The 22,380-nt window shown below is 44.2% G+C and overlaps 1 protein-coding gene across 6 annotated transcripts in view; it reads right to left on the bottom strand.

Moving 5' to 3' along the window:
• LOC140715275 (catenin alpha-3-like) overlaps positions 1-22,380 on the bottom strand; it is a 1,577,100-nt gene that overhangs the window by 159,400 nt on the left and 1,395,320 nt on the right. For 5 of the 6 annotated variants that reach the window (XM_073027216.1, XM_073027219.1, XM_073027220.1 and 2 more), the window contains one exon: positions 18,540-18,691. In XM_073027216.1, coding sequence (XP_072883317.1) covers positions 18,540-18,691 — 152 coding nt within the window. The remainder of the gene's footprint in view (positions 1-18,539; positions 18,692-22,380) is intronic. The other variant, XM_073027218.1, reaches the window with a different exon arrangement.

Below are 22,380 nucleotides of genomic sequence, written 5' to 3'. Positions count from 1 at the left end.
TGTTGGTGGTGGTGATTGCACAGATGCCGGTGGTGGTGATTGCACAGGTGCCGGTGGTGGTGATTGCAGAGGTGCCGGTGGTGGTGATTGCAGAGGTGCCGGTGGTGGTGATTGCACAGATGCCGGTGGTGGTGATTGCACAGATGCCGGTGGTGGTGATTGCACAGGTGCCGGTGGTGGTGATTGCACAGATGCCGGTGGTGGTGATTGCACAGATGCCGGTGGTGGTGATTGCACAGGTGCCGGTGGTGGTGATTGCAGAGGTGCCGGTGGTGGTGATTGCAGAGGTGCCGGTGGTGGTGATTGCAGAGGTGCCGGTGGTGGTGATTGCACAGATGCCGGTGGTGGTGATTGCACAGATGCCGGTGGTGGTGATTGCAGAGGTGCCGGTGGTGGTGATTGCACAGATGCCGGTGGTGGTGATTGCACAGATGCCGGTGGTGGTGATTGCACAGATGCCGGTGGTGGTGATTGCACAGATGCCGGTGGTGGTGGTGATGGCACAGGTGCCGGTGGTGGTGATTGCACAGATGCCGGTGGTGGTGATTGCACAGGTGCCGGTGGTGGTGATTGCACAGGTGCCGGTGGTGGTGATTGCACAGGTGTTGGTGGTGGTGATTGCACAGATGCCGGTGGTGGTGATTGCACAGGTGCCGGTGGTGGTGATTGCAGAGGTGCCGGTGGTGGTGATTGCAGAGGTGCCGGTGGTGGTGATTGCACAGATGCCGGTGGTGGTGATTGCACAGATGCCGGTGGTGGTGATTGCACAGGTGCCGGTGGTGGTGATTGCACAGGTGCTGGCTGTGATTGCACAGATGCCGGTGGTGGTGATTGCACAGATGCCGGTGGTGGTGATTGCACAGGTGCCGGTGGTGATGATTGCACAGGTGCCGGTGGTGATTGCACCGGAGACGGTGGTTGTGCTGGTTCCGGCCTAACTGGAGGTGTCAGCCCACTAGGCGTCAGTGATCCCTCATGCGTGTGCGAGGCGCCTGGTATATATGCATACGAGACGCCCGGTATAGGAGTGTCGTGAGGAGTCTGTGTAGGGCTCGGTGTGCGCGGTGTCACCTCGGGTACAGGGTTCACAGTTACCGTGGAGTGTTCGGGGTAGTGGTCTGCTGCTCCTGCGGGCGCCAGGTCACGGACAGAGACTGTGTCCTCCCGCCCATCAGGTAAGACCACGTAGGCATACTGGGGGTTTGCATGCAGTAGGTGAACCCTCTCGACCAGCGGGGAGTATTTATTACTCCTCACATGTTTCTGGAGCAGCACTGGCCCTGGGGACATCAGCCAAACCAGTAGGGTGGTCCCAGTGACAGACTTCCTGGGAAACGAGAATAGGTGCTCTTGAGGGGTGGCATTGGTGGACGTACATAACAGGGAGCGGATAGAATGGAGTGCCTTGGGGAGAACCTCCTGCCATCGAGAGACCGGCAACCCTTTTGACTTAAGGGCTAAAAGTGTGGCCTTCCACACTGTGGCATTCTCCCACTCCACCTGTCCATTTCCCCGGGGATTATAACTTGTGGTCCGACTAGTAGCAATGCCCCTAGCTAGCAGGTACCGGCACAACTCGTCACTCATAAAGGTGGACCCTCTATCACTGTGGATATAGCAGGGATATCCGAACAGAGTGAAGAGCTGGCGCAGGGCTTTTATGACGGACGTGGTAGTGGTGTCGGGGCAGGGAATGGCAAAGGGGAACCGCGAGTACTCGTCGATAATATTGAGAAAATAGACATTGCGGTCGGTGGAGGGAAGGGGGTCCTTAAAGTCAACACTCAGTCGCTCAAAAGGGCGGGTGGCCTTGATAAGTTGCACCTTTTCAGGATGGTAGAAGTGCGGTTTGCACTCAGCGCAGATTTGGCAGTCCCTGGTCATCATCCTGATGTCCTCAAGGGAGTACGGCAGGTTCTGGGCTTTCACGAAATGGTAAAATCGGGTGACCCCCGGGTGGCAAAGATGTGCATGGAGGGTGTATAGCTGGTCGAGCTGTGCGCTGGCACATGCTCCCTGGGATAGGGCATCAGGGGCTCATTGAGCCTTCCAGGCCAGTACAGGATGTCATAGTTGTAGGTGGAGAGTTCTATTCTCCACCGCAAAATTTTATCATTTTTGATTTTGCCCCACTGTTGGTTGCTGAACATGAACGCAACTGAGCGCTGGTCGGTCAGCAAGGTGAACCTTTTGCCGGCGAGATAGTGCCTCCAGTGCCTAATAGCTTCCACTATGGCCTGGGCTTCTTTCTCCACCGCGGAGTGCCAAATTTCAGGGCCTTGAAGGGTACGAGAAAAGAATGCTACTGGCCTGCCTTCCTGATTGAGGGTAGCAGCCAGCGCGAATTCGGAGGCGTCACTCTCTACTTGGAAGGGAATGGTCTCGTCCACCGCATGCATCGTTGCTTTGGCAATGTCCCCTTTAATGCAGCTGAAAGCCCGGAATCTGCCGTACTCCCTGGAGGACATCAGGACGATGACCAGGGACTGCCAAATCTGCGCTGAGTGCAAACCGCACTTCTACCGTCCTGAAACGGCGCAACTTGTCAAGGCCACCCGCCCTTTTGAGCGACTGAGTGTTGACTTTAAGGGGGCCCTTAGATATCGGCTTTTATTGACTGGAAGAAGGAACAAGCAGTGGTTGACCACCATACTACATCCTGGAGACAGAGAGGCCGGGCTCAGACTTCAATCGCCTTTATACAGGGGTCTGTGGGAGGAGCCACAGGAGCAGTCAGCAGGGGGCGTGTCCAGACAGGTAATGTGGTTCACCACACCTATCACCTAGATTTGTCCTGCGTGGGCCCACCTAGCTGGCTCAGTGCGCAGGGCTGTGCAAGCTGACCTCTACGTAGCTAATAGCATGCCAAGGGAACCTGAGGCAGTAGCCGCTCCCACCTCCCACCACCACTGCCAGAGCCCCCTATTAGCCTTTGGCAGATGACAAAGCCATGGCTGGAACCTTGCATTTACTCATGGGGAAAGAAATGGTGCAGGTAGCTGTGGTGGCAAGGGGGAAACTTGCACACAGGACCTGCTGCAGGAGAGTCTTTGATGGTTGTGCAGACCCAAGCATTTGGCTCACCAGAGTGTCTGCTGGAACCTTTGCCCTCACGGATCATGCTGGTTGGTGTCACAGTGTCAACTGGAGCCCAGGCAGCTGCCGGAAAAGGCCTGAATGTTACAGTGAAAGGTCAAATTGCTGCCACTGCGGCTCTAGGATAACCAAAATGGTCAAAGTGCCTTCTCCCAAGCCAACACTCCAAAACCAAGGACCTAACTATTCTCAGGGGTTACATTGGGTTGGTCACTTTTTTCCCCCTCTGAAATATACACTTTGTTCCCAGCTCTGTTATGGGAAAAGATAACCAGGATGATTTGGCAGGTGAATGCGTGGCTGATGAACTAGAGCAGGGGCAGGGGTTCAGATTTATGGGTCATCAGGATCTTTTCTGGGGAAGGTATGACCTGTACAAAAGGGACGGGTTACACCTGAACCCAATGGGGCCAACATCCTTACTGGCAGGTCTTCAGTAGTTGTTCAGTAGGGTGAACAGTAGAGCTGTTCAGTAGGGTTTAAACTAATTTTGCAAGGGGATGGGGATTGGAGTGATATGGCTGGGAATGGGGTAGTTGGTTTACAAGCAGAGGCAGTGCATAGTGAGATTGCTAGCAAGGGCAGGCTGATAATAGGGTAAAATTGCAGTAAACGGGATGAGTTGCAATGTGAAAGGGGGACAAAATAGAAAAGGGTGAATATAAGACTGAAGGTGTCATATTGGAATGCACGCAGTATACTGAATAAGGTAGATGAACTTGTAGCAGAGTTACAGATTGTGGGCATCACTGAATTGTAGCTGAAAGAAAGTTATAGCTGGGATACATATTGTATCAAAAGGATAGGCTGGTAGGCTTAGTGGGGTGGGGTGATTTTGTTGATAAAAAATGAAAGGGGTGACTTAGGATCCGAAGGTGTTGAATTGTTGTGGGAAGAGCAAAGAAACTGTGAGGGTAAAATGGAAGTACAATGATGGAAGTTATATACAGACCTCTGAGCAGTAGCAAAGATGTGGTCTACAAAATTACAACAGGAGATAGAAAGTGCATATTAAAAAGGGCAATTATTACAATAGTCATGGGGGCTTTCAATATGCGGATAGTTTTGGGAAAATCAGGTGCTGGATCCCAAGAGGAGGAGTTTGTAGAATACCTACAAGATACCTTTTTAGAGAAGCTCATTGCTGACCACACTAGGGGATCAGCTATTCTAGATTTGGTGTTGTGCAATGAACCAGAATTGATTCGAGAACTTAAGGTAAAAGAACTCTTAGGGGCCAGTGATCATAATATGATAAAAGTCACCCTGCAATTTGAGAAGGAGAAGCTAAAGTCAAATGTATCAGTATTACAGTGGAGTAAAGGGAATTACAGAGGTATGAGAGAGGAGCTGGCTAAAATTGATTGGAATCAGACACTAGCAGGGATGATGGCAGAGCAGCAATGGCTGGAGGTTTTGGGAACAATTTGGAATGCGCAGGATAGAACATCCCAAAGAAGTATTCTAAAGTCAGGATGATGCAACCATGGCTGACAAGGGAAATCAAAGCCAATATAAAAGCCAGAGAGAGGTCATATATCAGAGAAAAAATAATGGGAATTAAGAGGATTGGGAAGTTTTTAAAAACCAACCAAAGACAACTAAAAAGGTTGTAAAGAAAGAAAAGATGGAATGCGAAGGTAAGCTTGCCAATAGTATTATAAAGGATACTAAAAGTTTCTTTGGGTATATAAAGAGAAAAAGAGAGGCAAGAGTAGATATCGGACTGCTGGAAAAAGATGCTGGTGTGGTAGTAATGAGGGACAAGGAAATGGCACGTGAACTGAATAAGTATTTTGCATCTGTCTTCACTGTGGAAGACATTAGCAGTATGGTGGATGTTTGAGGGTGTCAGTGATCAGAAGTGAATGTAGTTGCTATTACCACGGAGAAGGTGCTTGGGAAAGTGATAGGTCTGAAGACAGATAAATCACCTGGACTAGATGGTCTACATCCCAGTGTTCTGAAAGTGGCGGCTGAAAAAATTATGAAGGCAAGATTCTTTCAAGAATCTCGAAATTCTGGCATGGTTCCAGAGGACTGGAAAATTCTAAATGTCACTCTACAGAAGTGGGGAGGCAGAAGAAACCACAAGGGTGGTTTGAAAGTTGTCACACATGAGTGCATAACAAGTTTTGAGTCCATGGTATTACAGGAAAGGTACTAGCATGGACAGAGCATTGGCTGATTGGCAGGAAGCAAAGAGTGGCAGTAAAGGGAGCCTTCTCTGGTTGGCTGCCAGTGGCCAGTGGTGTTCCACAGGGGTCTGTGTTGGGACAACTTCTTTTTACGTTACATGTCAATGATTTGGATGATGCAATTGATGTCTTTGTGGGCAGGTTTGCAGACAATACAAAGACAAGTCCTAGGGAGATTGTTTGCTAGTGCTGTTGGGGAGGCTTCAAACTAATGTGGCAGGAGGATGGGAACCCACACAGAAAAGAAGAGGGAAGTGACGCAGAGACCAAAGCTAGATTGAGTGAATAAAAGTAAAAAGCAAAAATCACATAGGTCACTAGATTCTAAAAGGACAATGAGTATAAATCTAAATGCCCGTAATATTAGAAACAAGGTTAGTGAACTTGTGGCACAGATTAGTACCAAGGCGTATGATTCAGTGGCCATTACAGAAACCTGGTTGCAAGGTGGAGATGACTGGGAATTAAATATCCAAGGGTATCAGGTAATACGGAAAGATAGGCAGGAAGGCAGAGGAGGTGGGGTGGCGCTCTTGATTAAGGATGAGATAAGAGCGATTGTGAGAGACGATACAAGATCTAAAGAGCAGAATGTTGAGTCCATCTGGGTAGAGATTAAGATAGTGAAGGGAAAAAAAAATCACTGGTGGGTGGTGTCTATAGGCCACCTAATAAAAATATTGCAGGGCAGAGGCGATTAACCAAGAAATAACTGAGGCCTGTAAGAACAGAACAGCAGTTGTCATGGGGGATTTTAACTTCCACATAGATTGGGTGAATCAGGTTAGTCAAGGAAGTCTCGAGGAGGATTTCATAGAATGCATCGTGATGGCTTTCTTGAGCAGCATGTTAGTGAACCTACAAGGGAAAGTGCTATCTTAGACCCAGTCCTGTGCAATAAGACAGGTAAGATTAACGATTTTGTAGTCAGGGATCCTCTTGGAAAGAGTGATCATAGTATGATGGAATTTCGCATTCAGATGGAGGATGAAATAGTTAGAACTAAAACTAGTGTATTATGTAAAAAGTAACAAGGGAGACTACAACGGGATGAGGGAGGAGTTGGCTAATGTGGATTGGGAGCACAGGCTATTTGGTAGGACAGTTGAGGAACAGTGGAATACTTACAAAGAGATTTTTCACAGTGCTCAACAAAAGTATATTCCAGTCAAAAGTAAGGACAGTAAGTGTGGGGAGAGCCAGCCTTGGATAACTAAGGAAATAAAAGATAGTATCAAATTAAAAGTTCGTGTGTACAAAGTTGCAAAGAGTAGGGGGAGACTGGAGGATTGGGAAAACTTTAAAAGGCACCAAAGAACAACTAAATAAGAAATAAGGAAATGGAATATAGAGTATGAAAGTAAATTAGCGCAAAATATAAAAACAGGTAGCAAAAGTTTTTTATAAATATATAAAGTGGAAGAGGGTGGCTAAAGTCAATGTAGGTCCCTTGGAAGACAATAAGAGGAAATTGATATTGGGTGATAAGGAAATGGCTGAGACATTGAACAACTATTTTGTGTCGGTTTTAATGGTGGAGGACACGTCTAATATGCCAAAGAGGGATGTTATGGACGAAATGGGAGGTGAGGACCTAGATAAAATCACTGTCGCTAAATAGATAGTGATGAGCAAACTAGAGGGCCTGAAGGTAGATAAGCCCCCTGGTCCTGATGGGATGCATCCCAGGGTGCTGAGGGAATTGGTGGAGGTTATAGTAGACGCATTGGTAATCATTTATCAAAACTCTCTAGACTCTGGGCAGGTCCCGGCGGATGGGAAGACAGCAAATGTTATTCCACTTTTTGAAAAAGGATGTAGGCAAAAGATGGGCAACTTAAGCCAGTTAGCTTAACATCTGTAATGCTTGAAGCTGTCATTAAGGAAGAAATAGCGAAACATTTAGAAAGGCGTGGTTCCATTAGACAGACACAGCATGGATTCAGAAAGGGCAGGTCCTGTTTGACAAACTTACTCAAGTTCTTTGAGGATATAAGGACTGTATAAGGATGTCGTATACTTGGATTTCCAGAAGGTGTTCGATAAGGTGCTGTACAAGAGACTTACAAATAAGATATGGATGCATGGAGTCGGAGGAAGTGTATTGGCTTGGATAGTGGATTGGTTAACCAATAGAAGGCAGGGAGTTGGTATAAATGGGTGTTTCTCCAGTTGGCAGTCAGTTTTGAGTGGGGTGCCGCAGGGGTCAGTGCTGGGCCCGCAGCTGTTTACCGTTTACACTGATGATTTGGAGGAGGGGACTGAGTGTAGCATAGCAAAATTTGCTGATGACACTAAACTGAGTGGAAAAGCAAATTGTACAGAGGATGTGGAGAGTCTGCAGAGGGATATACTGTAGTTAGGTTAAGAGAGTTGGCCAAGGTCTGGCAGATGGAATACAAAGTTGGTAAATGTGAGATCATCCACTTTGGATTCTCCTTTAAGAAAGTGGAAGTGTAGAAAGTTGGCTGGTCTGCAGATATGATTGAAATACAGACAGAGGCCTTAGTCCACCACTCCCTGCTATCCAACTGGTGAAAGGGTATTTCTGAAAAATAAAACTAAATACCTCAGATCTAGATTGTCGTATCAGTGGGACATTGGGGACTGCTGTATACTCTGCTTCAAGGGTACATGGCTAACCACCACCATTTCAGCCCGAATGCTTCACCATCCACCGAAAAGATAGGACAGCTGACTCTTTTAAAGGAAGAGGAGGTGGAGTTTGTTTCATGATTAACTCATTGTGGTGCACAGACAAGATGGTTCTGTCTCAATCCTGCTCACCTGACCTAGAACATCTAGTGGTCAAGTGTCATCCTTTTTATTTGCTGAGGGAGTTTCCTGCCATCATCCCATTAGCGGTGTACATTCCTCCTCCGGCAGGCACTGGAGGATCTCCGCACCCTGATCGGTGGTCACAAAACAATGCACCCTGATGCCTTTCCAGTCATTGTGGGGGATTTCAACCAGGCCAACTTGAAGAAGTCTCTGAACTACTACCACCAACATACCTCCTGTAGAACCAGAGACACCAATATACCAGAACACTGTTATACCACCACCAAGGGCATATACCATGCCATCCCACACCTGCACTATCGAAAGTCCAATTACCTGGCTATACTTCTATGCCCGGCATACAGGGAGAGACTAAAGACTGTGAGGTGAGGACCAAGAAGATATGCTCAGGGAGGCAGAGAAGTGGTTACAGCACTGCTTTGAGTTGATGGACTGGACAATATTCAGGGATACATCTTCCAATCTGAATGAATACACCACAGTTGTCAGTGACTTCATCCAGACCTGTGCGGATGAGTGCGTGCCTTTGAGAATGTACTAGACATGAACCAGGAGATTCATAGCTTGCTGAGGGCTAGAAATGTGGCCTTCAAGACCAGTGATTCAGAAGTCCAGACACGATCTGTGGAAGGCTATTTTAAGTGTGAAAAGCAATTCTGATTGAGGTAAATCAGATGCATATCAGCTTAGGGTTAACAGGCCATTACTTCCTACAAAGTGAAATCTAACATCATGAATGGCTGTGATGCTTCACTCCCAGATCAGCTCAACACTTTGAAAGGGACTCTACACCTGTGCAAATCCTGCAGCATCTGATGACCCTGTGATCTCTGTCTCAGAGGCTGATGTCAGGACATCTTTCAAGAGGGTGAATTCTCACAAGGCTTCAGGTACTACCTGGTAGGGGGCTGAAAACCTGTGCCAGCCAACTGGAGAGAGTGTTCAAGGATATCTTCAGTTTCTTCCTGCTGCAGTCAGAGTTTCCCTCCAGCTTCAAAAGGGCGACAATCATACCAGTGCTCAAGAGGAGCAGGGTGAGCTGCCTCATCAACTATCAATCAGTTGCACTCATATCTACTGTGATGAGATTTTTTGAGAGGGTGATCATGGCCAGAATCCAGGTCATGCCTAAGCAAGGACCTGGAGCCACTGCAATTTGCCTATCGCCACAATAGGCCTACAGCAGATGTTATCTCACTGGTTTTCCACAGGGTCTTGGATCACCTGGACAACAGCAGTTCCCCTTTAAGAAACCAGAGCATGGAAAGTGAGCAGGTACAATTGAATTGCAGAGAACTTAGACCCCCATTTCCTACTGTCCTACTGGCAAATGGTGCGCCCGTGGAAAATAAAGTACTTACTTTACATTAGGCTGCTGTCTGTTGATTATAGCTCAGCTTTCAATACCACTGTAACTTCAGAATTAATCTACAAGCTCCAAAGCATGTGCTTCTATACCTCCATCTGCAACTGGATCCTTGATGTCCTCGGCAGGAAACCACAGTCAGTGCAGATCAGAAATAACATCTCCTCCTCACTGACAATCAACACTGGCTTACCTCAATAATGCATGCTTAGCCCACTGCCCTGCTCTCTCTACACCCATGACTGTGTGGTCAGGCACAGCTCAAACACCACCTGCAAATTTGTCGATGACACAACTATTGTTGGCAGAATTTCAGATGGTGAGGAAGAGGCATACAGGTGTGAGATAGATCAGCTGGTTGAGTGGTGTCACAACAACAACCTTGCACTCAAATCAGCAAGACCAAGGATTTGATTGTGGACTTCAGCAAAGGGAAGTTGAGGGAACACAAACCACTCCTCATCAAGGAATCAGCAGTGGAAAGGGTGAACAGTGTCAAGTTCCTGGGTGACAACACATCCAAAGATCAATCCAGGGCCCAACATGATGCAATTACAAATAAGCACCACAGCTGTTGTATTTCATCAGCCTCCTGAGGAGACTTGCTATAACACCAAAAAGTCTCACAGATTTCTGTAGATATGCCCTGGGGAGCTTTGGATCTGGTTACGTCACTGTTTGGCTTGGAGGGGTGACTGTACAGGATTGGAAAAGTGTGCAGAAAGTTGTAAGCTCAGCCAGGTCCATCTTAGGCACTAGTCTCCCTCAGCACCCAGGACAACTTCAAAAGGCGATGCCTCAAACTATGCCATCCATTATTAAGAAACCCCCCTCACCAAGGACATGCCCCCTTCTCGTTGCTACCATCAAGGAGGAGGTACAGGAGGCTGGAAGTACACACTCAATGTTTTACGAACAACTTTTTCCCTCCACCATCAGATTTCTGAATGGACAGTATACACTACCTCAATATTTTTGCTCTCTTTTTGCACTATTTACTTAATATATATTTTTTTAAATCTATGGTAGATTCTGATTAATTGAAACTAATACATATCGACCCAATTAATCAGCTGTCCCAATTAGCTGAAGTTTCATGTCAGTAGTTTAAAAAGTATAAAGATGACAACTAAGTAACAAATTATGTATTTAAATGAAACTAGACAACGGGGTGACCTGTTGGGGCACCTTTTGAGAGAATTGAAACAGAGCTGCCCAGTCCTGCCCTTTTGCTCCGGTTAGTGTCGCTGCTGAGGCTGGCCGTGCGCACGCGTCGTGGTGTCTTGTCCCGATATCCCTGATGGTGGATCGGCTCTCGGGTGAAAGCGGGGCTGTTGATTTTGGCGAATGAGCAATTTTACACGAATATATAACTCTGAACTATGCCTGCATTCTGCAAGTTAGCGCATCTTAAGTCGATTTAGCCAAAAAAAGTGCCGCTGTAATGCACCTTTAGCGCTAATTGGAGGTCACAAACAGACAGAGCATGAGACTTTTAGTAGTATATAGATATAGAGCAAACAAGAATACTACTAATACTACAACTACAAAACTGTATTAGTTCCTAATTGTTACCTATGGAGGAATTCATCCAGAGTATGTTCTTTTGATTGACTACAAATGAACAAAATTAGCAGAGACACTTATTGCAGATAATTGACTGCCTTCAAAAATCCTTTTGACAATTGCATCCTCCAAATCCATTGTAACATTCAAAATGACTGTCAATACTTTTGAATTCTTCGTAGTTCTTTATTTGTTGAAGTCGTGAAATTGTTTCATTTTTACTCCTGTCCCTTCCTGGCATCTCCAAGCCTGAATGTTTGAAACTGCAGTGAACAAAACAGTTATAAATTTTCTTACTGCTTGTTTCTTGTCAACTATCAGTGACAAAATACATTGAGATTGGAACATAAACACATACAACTGATGCTATTTGAAAGAAGATGGCTCTAAGCACAGTGTAGTGTCCAATGGTCACACAAGTGCACTTGACTGATGCTAGTTAGAAACTGTCCCAGTTAAGGGCACAGTGCACCAAATAAACAAAGAGAATCCTGGCTATCTTCTCGATTAGTTTTTGTTCGTTGGGGGGTATGGAGTGGCAGGGAGGGGTAGCATCTCTGGTGGGGGAACATATCGCATCCTTTTCAGGCACTTTGTCCACCTTTGGTCCCCACCTGGCACTCAGCTTTCACCTGTGGCTCGCCATAGCTGTTTGCATGCGACTGCAGCCAGACCCAGGGCAATGGCTTCGACAAGCCGGCTAAACCAGGTGAGGGTAGCCGACGGGTCTCAAACCCTCGGTGAGATAGGGAGTTGTCTATTCCCCAGCATGTGAAGACAGACTCCAGCGGATTGAGCGAACAAGACCAATGGAAGGTCCAACGGTCAAGAAGGCAGCCTCTGCGAGCGTTGTGGAATGTGTAGAGCACGACAAAACTCAGAAGATGTCCTGGCCATCCACTGCGCCTAGTCCCATCTCCAGCTGTCTCGACTCTTGTCTTTCCACTGGATCCAGATGGGAATTGGGAAGAGAGAGTGAGGCTGACACTGCGCAACTTTCCCTCACTTAAATCCATATCAAGCGCTGGTCTCGACACCATCACCCAGATGACTGGTGGCGTAGTGGCATCAGCACTGGATTTTGGGGCGAGAGGTCCCGAGTTCGAATCCAGCCGGCTCCCATGCACGGCCGGCCAACTCCATCCGTGCTGGGTTGAGCGTCGTAAAAAGTACTAATGGTGTCCAGGTCTTCATCGATGACAATGGACGAACCTCATTTTGTTCATTAAGGGTTGTCCTAAATAAACAGCTGCCCTGATCCACTGTATTTCTGATTGTAATTTACAGTTTTTAAATATTACCGTGTATTGCAATGTGCTGCTACTGTAAAACAACAAATTTCACAACATACGCCAGTGATAGTAAACCTCAATCTGATTCTGAACCTACCACGAAGGACCTTATCAAATACCTTATTAAAGTCCACTACCCTACCTCAACAAGCTCCTTTGTTACCTCCTCAAAAAACTTATTAAGCTTGTAGGACATGATCTGCCATGCACATTGTTCCTAAGCAATCTATGCCTTCCCAAAAGTGAAAAAAAATCCTATTTCTCAATATCATCTCCAATCACTTCCCTACCACTGACATGGTATTTGCTCACTGGCCTGTAAATCCCTAGGTTATCCCTCTTTCCTTTCTCAAACAAAGGTAAAAAACATATGCTAACTCCAGTCCGCTATAACCTCATCATTTCCTGGTAAGGACACAAATATCTTTGTCAAAGCCCCAGCAATCTTCTCAGTTAGTTCGTTTAAGATTCTGGGATATATGCCGTCAGATCCTGGGGCCTAATATCTATTAATGTTTTTCAGTTACCTCCTCTTTAACTTCAAAATGTCCCAGCAAATTAGCAGGCCCGATTCTGCCCTCACTATTCACCAAATCCTTCTCCTTGGTAAGGTACCAATTCAGTATCTTAGCAACTTTCCCTGTTCCAAGCACATATTCCTTCTTTTGCCCTTGGGTGTACTTATCCTCTCTTTAGTTATCCTCATTCTAAACTCTTTTCTCAGCCTTTCTGAGAAAAAAAGTCCAAAGTTCCTTACATTCCATTTTTTTTATATGTTATAGACGTAATCCATACACTTTCCAATGTAAAGTAAGATGAGAATGATTACTCTGGGGCCCAGAACAATTTTAAAATCAGCTTCAGAAATTATACGTCAAGCTATTTTCTAGGCACCTCAACATTTTCTCATTGGAGAATCTGACGTTTTCAGTAGTGCCTCGCTGAAATACTAACATCTCCCTCCTGCTCCAGTAACTCAATCTCATTTAGCACCTGATTACTTCACCCCTCCTCAACTGAATTGTGAAATGTTCCTTTTCTACGTATCTCAGGAACTCCACCACAAGTGGGCTACTGTCTGCCGAGAGTGAGGGCAAATTAAAACTGACCCACGCACCAGCTTTGGCCACAGTGAATTCTAGTACCCTTTACAATGTACAGCTCTGATTCACAATGAATTTGGACTGTATATACTTGGGGGTAGCATAGCTATTGTAGGGCCAGTGACCTGGATTCAATTTTGCCCATGTCTGTAAGGAGTTTGCATATTCTCCCCATGGTCATGCGGGTTTCCTTTGGGTGCTCCGCTTTCCTCCCACATTCCAAAGACATATTTGGTTGGTAGGTTAATTGGTCACGTGGGTGTAATGAGGCAAATGGGCGGTATGGGCTGGAGGGTCAGTTACTGTGCTGTATCTAAATACAAAGCTTCTAACATAGATGTCCAGCCCTTTTAGTGAAGTGAGCCTTTGCCCAGCATTTGTGATGGACACAGACACACATGGGCAGCTTGAGTCTCCTCCCCAAAACAAATTTGTAAATATTGCACTACTCCTAATGGTCGGGGTGCAGTAATTCCTGAATCTTGCCACAAATGCCGAAGCCGAGAAGTCCTGTTGTTGATTGCACATACTCAGGAGAGCACATGGATCCGGTCCTCTATTAGGCATGTATGAAAAGGAAGGGCACATTCAACTTCCCAAGCCTGAGGCACCACTGAATGAGAACATACTCATCTGTGCTCAGTTCCAACGACCCAGCTTTGTTCTGTCACCAATAACATCTTAACCCAAGAATAAAATGTTGATGTGCTTACAATGATTCAATTTTTAAACAATTTAGAACTAACCCATCTGCATTACTCTCACAATTCACTTTCCACTCAGTGATTTTTAAATGTCAACTGTACTTTCTCCCCATAGATGCTGCCTGACCTGCTGAGTTCCTCCAGTATTTTATGTGTGTTACTTTAACCATAATGGGTTACATTTTGCTATCTTCAAGTGGGGAAAGATAGCGACCATCAAGAAAGAAGCTTCAAACCAGAGATTAGTATTTGCTACCTTCCTGTGTCAGACCATTTTCAATATTCTGTACACTAGGTGATAACCTTGACTTGACAAAATAGCAGCTGAACATTCCACTCAGCATTATTTACAGTTCAAGCTCCTGAAGTATTTTTCCTGAGCTTGGAAGCTGCACAAGTTGGCCTGTTGAAAACTTATGGGCCCTTTCAACATGTTACCATGAGGATTAAGAATAAAGAAGCTCATTCTCTGGGGTTTCATAACTTTAACCAAATGCCAAAGCAAAGTGCCTTTCTACTGTTTAAAATATTAATAGAGATATGAGGGGAATATTGAGAAATAATTGTTGAAAAAGAATGAAGTTATTTTGCATATTAATGGTATTTTATGCAACATACTATTTTAAAAAAACATTTAAAAAATTTGTATGTCAAACTATTATTGTCATAATTAAAGTACAAACTAAATTTATTATCAAAGCACATATATATCACTATATACAACCTTAACATTCATTTTTTTATGGACATACCCAATAAATCAATAATAGAATAATAACCATAAAGGAAATCAATGAAAGACCACAGCAACTTGGGCATTTAACCAACGTGCAAAAGACAACAAACTGTGCAAATACCAGAAATAAAGAAATAATAATATTAAATATAAATAAGCAATAAATATCAAGAGCATGAAATGAAAAGTTCTTGAAAATAAGCCTATCAGGACACTGGAGCAGGGACCCAATCACAGACCAAGTACTGTGCGCACTGTGATATTTACTGAGTAGCAAATCCAGAGGGGCAACAAAGTCAGCATCAAAGTTCAGGCAGAGATCAAAAATTCCAGAGAAATCCAAAAACCAGAACTGGGAAAAAGGCAGAGTCAATATTCAGACAGACAGAGTTCTGATCTGAATGCTGGAAAGGCTCTAGAAAACTCACTGGCAAAATCTGGCAACAAGCAGGTGAAAACACAGGACTGAAATACACTGAACAATAAACAGAGAGGCAGATGATAGGTTGAGCATGATTGGACACAAGTGGCAGCAAAACAGGTAATAGTGAGAAACAGGTGAGAGGTGGAGTACTCAGTAAAACAGGGGCCGGAGTAGAGCAGGAGTGGGGACAGGAGCACATGGGGCATGAAAACAAACAAGAGCACATGGCAATACAAAACCACAGACTGACGGCTAGGGGGAAAACACACAAAAAGACAGTTCATCTGGAGATACTGACAAAGCCATAGATTGAGGGAAAATTTCAATGATGGGGCAAGTGAAGTTGAGTGAAGTTATCTTCTTTGGTTCAAGAGCCTGATGGTTGACGGGTAATAACTGTTCCTGAACCCGGTGGTGTGAGTCCTGAGACTCCTGTATGATGGCAGTGTTGCAACGAACGAGGCGAACCCAAACACAGGACACAGGCACGGAGATTGAGTTAGGATGCAGACGTGGGCTTGTGTGTTCAACAGCAAACAGGAGGGAGATGCAGGGAAGCAGGAGGCAGACAGAACTGATCTTGACACGGAGTGTAGAAAGGGAAGCGGCAGACAAAATTTTTCTTAGCATGGAGAGACAGGGTTACACAGGTAAACCTCGGAACTGGAGTAAACTTGGAATCCTTATCTTGACACGGAGAGACAGAGTTTTGCAGGTAAACCTCGGAACTGGAGTTGAACTTAGAAAACCTATCTTGACTCAGAGAGACTGAGTTGCACAGGTGAATCTCGGTACTGAGGCAAAACTTAGAACACACAATCCTAAGCGGCTAGGAAATGTTAATTACCACACTGGCAAAATCAACGATCTGGCAACTAGTGGGTGCAAAGCCAGGGTTCTTATACCGCAGGTCTTGATGAAAACCAGGTGTGCCATCATCAAAAGGAATTAGGAGAAAAATGGGGAATTAATGGTCAGAACCATGGCACAATCACAGGGAATTAGGAGAAAATGGGGAATTAACGGTCAGGACCGTGACAGGCAGCAGTGAGAAGAGAGCATTCCTGCCCAATTTCTAATTGTAAAGGGTTATATTTAACCATCTGCAACTGAGAGAATGTATTAACAGTGAGCGCTCACAACAAGAGTTCAGAAAATTACTCAAATTGGCACACTCAGTACCCCTTACACTTCTGATTCTCCAAGTATAACTGGCTGATAATCATGCACAGATAGGCATCCTAGGGTTCCAATAAGCAATATTAGCAGATGGCACACTGCATCAGGAATGCTAACAGTGAAGAATTGGAGATATCTTGTCCTTAAGTAAGCAACAGTAGTAATTTACACAGCATTTTAAATGTTAGTATAAAGGACTGGAAATTCCATTCATGGGACAATATTCACAGGATTAAGCTATAAACTAATAAAGAACAAAGATTTATCAAATGAATCGCCAGATCTGCAGTTCCCATTCCATTCAGATACTCTTCGGATTTGACATAACACAGAATCTCTCTGGCCACCACTTCAAAGTTCTTTGCTCATGGAGAGTCTGGATATTGACAGAAGGAACCTCCACAGCACATTGATAACCCTGGTCCCAGGGCGTACATCTAGATATGGTACTGCAGTTTCAGGTTGGCCCACTTTAAGCATGAATGATGGCTCTGTCATGGAGCCCAAACCACCCACCTCCTCTGCAGGTAGCTCCCTTGTAGCGAATCAGAGAACCAATCTAACTTTTATCCTGCAACCTGATCATCACAGGATCCACCTTCCCAACAATTCAAAGTCAAAGTCAATGCTGAAGTAAATTTATCATCAAAGTCACCATATACTACATTGAGATTCATTTTCTTGCGGGTATTCAAGGAAAATAAAAAGAAATACAGTAGAATTTATGAAAAACTACACATAAGCAAAGACTAAACAACTTTGTACATTTAACAGTTACTGAACAATGATAAACTATTATGTTTAACTCTCTGATGTCCTCACCCATACATGAAGCTCCATCACTAACAAAATATTACAATGTTTCCCTCTCACAGGATCCCTGCCAAAGAGCTGTGGCCTGCCTGTTTTCTCAAAGAGCCAGAAGTGTGGAAGGTCTCCCTGCTGATGGTTTTCTCAGAAAAAAATCATCTACCTACCTCATACCTACAAATTAATGGCCCTTTCCAATTTCTAGACCATCCCATCCCAGGGAATTTTAGGTCAGATGAATAAATGCTCGATCGTACATGTGCATAGAATTACAGCACAGAAGAAGGCCATTCATCCCAAGCTGTCTGCTGTATTTTTATGCACCACTCAAGCCTCCTCCCACTTGAATTCCATGTAGTACTTCTGCCCTTTTCTCCCTTGTAGGCTTATCTTGTACCTTCAACTTGTCCATACTATTTGCTTCAATATATCTCTGTGGCGATGAGTTCCTATTCCATCAGTTACTCAGTTAAAAAATAACATTTCCTGAACCCTATATTAGATAATTTGAAGCTCACTATATTGATGCTTTCTGATTTCACTCTTCCGCACAATTGGAAGCAATCTATCAGAGCTTGTTAAAAACCTAAATATCTCAGTCGGTCAGTTTCCCTTTCCAAGAACAGGTGATCAGGTGATTTCAGTCCTGATCCATACTATTTCCCATTTCTGGGTATTGTGAGTCTTTTTTATATCCCCTCTGGCATGCTTGCATCACTTTTTAATGTGGTGACCAGAACTGCGTGCAGTACCCAATGTCTTCACCGATAATTCGTCACCTTCGAAGAATAAAACACTTCAGGTTTTTAAGTAGTGAGGGATACAGGAGGGAGAAGATGGTTGGGAACTATGTAATTGAAAAAGTTGAGGATGATTTGAGGGGAAAAATGGAATTCTTCAAGGAGGAAGTGATGAAAAAGCCCAGCATTCTCAAAGAGCTGTACAGCTTCAGAAGATTATAGAGATGATGAAGCATAGACTTCCCCACTTCAACTAAACTCATACAAGCCTTTGGAAGAGTGCTGGTGAGAGGATCTGGTACAAAGATAAGCACAGTTACCTGAAAGAAACGCTGCTGAGAAATCTGTGGATTAAATTTCTCTGATCCCGTTTAGAAAAGATCTACTTAGCCATCTTTTCTGGTGCCACTGCTGTGGATGGTTACAGTTTTGAAAAGGAGAATGGGTGGAAATCTAGCCATCAAGGAAACCAAACGCCATCCTTCAGGAAAATCCAAGTCATGTGGAGAAGGCAAACACTCACCCTGATCATCAGAACAGCACTTCGAATATCACGAACTGCATCGTAGACCTTCCTGGAGGACTCCACAAAGTCACTGTCATCAAACTGGGAGGCGGATTCCCTGCCGAGCCTTTCCAGTGCAACATTCACTTGTGCGACAAACTCAGCGACTGCTAGGGAGAAGTAAAAATGCAGACTACAGTTAATATATGCAGTCAGCACACTCCCACTGAATTTAGAATCATGAAATCTTTCAGCACAAAGGAAGCCATTCTACGTATAGTTGCTGAGCCTATTTATTGAAAAAATTATTTAGCTAGTTGCAATTAAGTCTCTTTCCTATTGAGCTCTGCAATCATTTTCCCCTTTATTATCAGAGCAATTTTTCAAAGTTATTAACCAAATTTATTTTTGCCATCAGATCACTTATTATGATCTTATTATGGCATTACAAGGATGTCATCCACCAAAGCATGCCAGTGAAAGGTAGGATACTTACACGAACAGCTCCCCTACAGAGATACAGAGCTGAGAACAAAGGTATATGGGCTGTCACTGGGTTAGGAACACCCAACTCACAAAGAAGCCACAATAATATTATTAAATACAGAAGTCCGACATACAGTGGCGCTAGAAAGTTTGTGAACTGTGTAGAATTTTCTCTAGTTCTGCATAAATATGACCTAAAATGTGATCAGATCTTCACATATGTCCTAAAACTAGATAAAGGGTACACAATTAAACAGATAACATAAAAAAACATTATACTTGTTCATTTATTTATTGAGAAAAATGATCCAATATTGCATGTATTTGTTGGAAAAAGTTTGTCAACCTCTGGGGTAATACCTTCTACAAAAGCTATTTGGAGTCAGGCGTTCCAATCAATGAGATGAGGTTGGAGGTGTGAGTTGTAGAGGTACCCTGCCCCTATAAAAAAGACACACAAAGTCACACACAGAGCTTGCTCTTCTCAAGAAAGGTCTGTTTATGTGCATCATCCCTCAATCAAAACAACTTTCAAAGGGCCTTAGAAGAAGAATTGTAGAGCTACAACAAGCTGGAAAAGGCTACAAAACATTTCTGAAGATCTGAACATTCATCAGTCCACAGCAAGAGAAATTGACTACAAATGGAGGAAGTTCAGTACTGTTAGGAGTGGGCATCCTGCAAAGATCACACCAAGAACACAACATGCAACGCTGAAAGAGGTGAAAAAGAACCCAAGGGTAACAGCAAAAGACCTGCAGAAATCTCTAGAACTTGTTCATGTGTCCACTACAAGAAAAACACTGAACAAGTATGGTGTTCATGGAAGGGCACCATGGAGGAAACCACTGCTCTCCAAAAAAAGCACTGCTGTACATCTCAAATTTGCAAAAGACCAATTGGACATTCTACAATGCTTCTGGGACAATATTTCATGGACGGATGAGACAAAAGTTGAACTTGTTGGCAGAAATGCACGTTGCTATGTCTGGAGGAAAAAGGGCACTGCACACCAACACCAAAACCTCAGCCTAACTGTGAAGCATGGTGGAAGGAGCATCATGGTTTGGGCTGCTTTGCTGCCTCAGGGCCTGGGCAGCTTTCAGTCGTTGAGGGAACAATGAATTCAAAACTGTCTCAAGACATTTTACAGGAGAATGTCAGGGTAGCATGCCATACCTGAAGCTTAATAGAAGTTGGAGAATGCAACAAGACAATGATCTGAAAGACAAGAATAAATCAACAACAGAATGGTTTAAAAAGAAGAAAATTTGTGCATTGGAATGGCCAAGTCAAAGTCCTGACCCTAATCCTGTAGAAATGTTATGTAAGGACCTGAAGCAAGTAGTTCATGCAAGGAAGCCCACCAACATCCTAGAGTTGAGGCAGTTTTGTAAGGAGGAATGGCCAAAACTTCCTCCAAGCCGATATGCAGGATTGATCACCAGTTACCAGAAACGCTTATTTGGAGTTATTGCTGTACAAGGGGGTCATACCAGTTACTGAAAGCAAAAGTTCACATACTTTTTCTAACAAATACATGTAATATTGAATCATTTTTCTCAATAAATAAATGAACAAGTATAATGTTTTTGTGTTATTTATTTATTTGGGTCCTCTTTATCTAGTTTTAGGACTTACATGAAGATCTGATCACATTTTAGGTCATATTTATGCAGAAATAGAGAAAATTCTACAGGGTTCACAAACTTACTAGCACCATTTTGTGCTCAGACAGTCATTCTGAAATAGTTTCCTCTCTGCACTTTTGGGAATTGTTATTTCTTATCAGTCTTATGTCCTTTCATTATGTGGTTGTAATGCTTTTCATTACAATACCATGGAGTTATGGTTAGCATATCAAGTATTCTTTCTGTATTTTCTGACTTACCTAATGCTCTATGTAATGAATTGATCTGTACGTACAGTATCTTCATTGCACCCTGGTACATCTGACAATAATAAGTCAATTCCAATTCCAATTTCAAAATTGATCTATGGACATCTGTAAAAATGGAACCTGCTGATTATCCAGCACAGAAAAATATATTCAGCACCAGACAATAAGTAAATTACATCTAAACAGTTTGCTGATTATTTAGCTATTTCTTCCTATCATGAGTTCCTGAACACTAGTCATATACTGCAATACGTTGCATTACTCGCTGGTGTTTGTACTGTCAACTATACTGTGTGCTGTGTTCAGGCAAATAGTCGACTTGTTCTTTATGGGATCCTTCTGCTGAGAGACAGAGAAATCTCCTTCTCTCTACCCCTACAACAGCATGGCACTGAGTATGCAGTGACAACGCAAGTTCACTGTAGGACTTTTGACATGTGGTTTTAGAGGTTGGAACACCATTGTCAATACCATTCAGAAAATTGTATGAGGCAACTCCTAGAAACTCTTCCACATGGTAATGCTATCCAACCGTAAGAAACGGTATTAAGCAAGAAAAGTGTTCACATACTTTCCTGAAGGGTCCCAATCTGTTTTGTTCAGCTGTTCAGCAGGTCCCCATTCAGGTTTGCTCTGAGACCATTCAATGGAAAGAGGGACTGAGGTGAGTCTTCCACCGCCTGTCCTGAAGTTCACACCCGGGAGATGTCCGGTTGGCATACACCGTAAGGTAAGGTGGTTCTTTGTTATGAGAGGTGGATGCCCTCATCTTGAATAAGCTCTGAGCCCAATGCAGACTCAGAGGCTTGAATGCCAACACGTATTTACTGGAAAACACAGCTAATGGAAATACCAGCACTCAGCTACTGGAGGACACAGACAGACATCTATGGTAATACTAACACACAGCTGGATGAATATTTATATATGATCAAAATGAGAAGACAAGATCCAGATTAGAGGTCCAGATTTAAAAGGGCTGCATTGTTTAGCATCAGTGGAAAATTATTCTTCCTTTCTGAAATACCTACAGCAGAACAGTAAAGATGTCAACCAGGGCCTTACATTTGTTCATGTCAGCCCTCACCCCCACCACTAGTCATCATCGTTACATGGTACAGGAGTTTGTGCAGACTATCAAGCACCCCTTTACACCAATCCTACACAAATCTCACTTTTGTTCTGCTGTTGTTCTTTTAAACCTCCCCCAGCTCCTACCTACACTTGAGGGGCAACCTAACCCACTGTCTTTGGGATGTGGAAGCAAACCAAGAGGGAGTCCACATGGTCACAGAGAGAAGGTGCGAACTCCGTGCAGACAGCAGTAGGTTGCTGGCACCATGAGGCAAAAGTTCTACCAGCTATACAAATGGCTTCCTAGACCCATTCCTCCTGTTGATGCTGGAAGTCTCCAATACTTATGGATGATTGCTCAAGAGTTAGGAGTCAGTAGAGCTGGAACTGGCTTGTAGA

Source organism: Hemitrygon akajei, chromosome 23, assembly GCF_048418815.1.
Source record: "Hemitrygon akajei chromosome 23, sHemAka1.3, whole genome shotgun sequence".
Lineage (NCBI taxonomy): Eukaryota > Metazoa > Chordata > Chondrichthyes > Myliobatiformes > Dasyatidae > Hemitrygon > Hemitrygon akajei.
The sequence above is the reverse complement of the archived record's forward strand: the minus strand, read 5'-3'. Positions and strand labels throughout refer to the sequence as shown.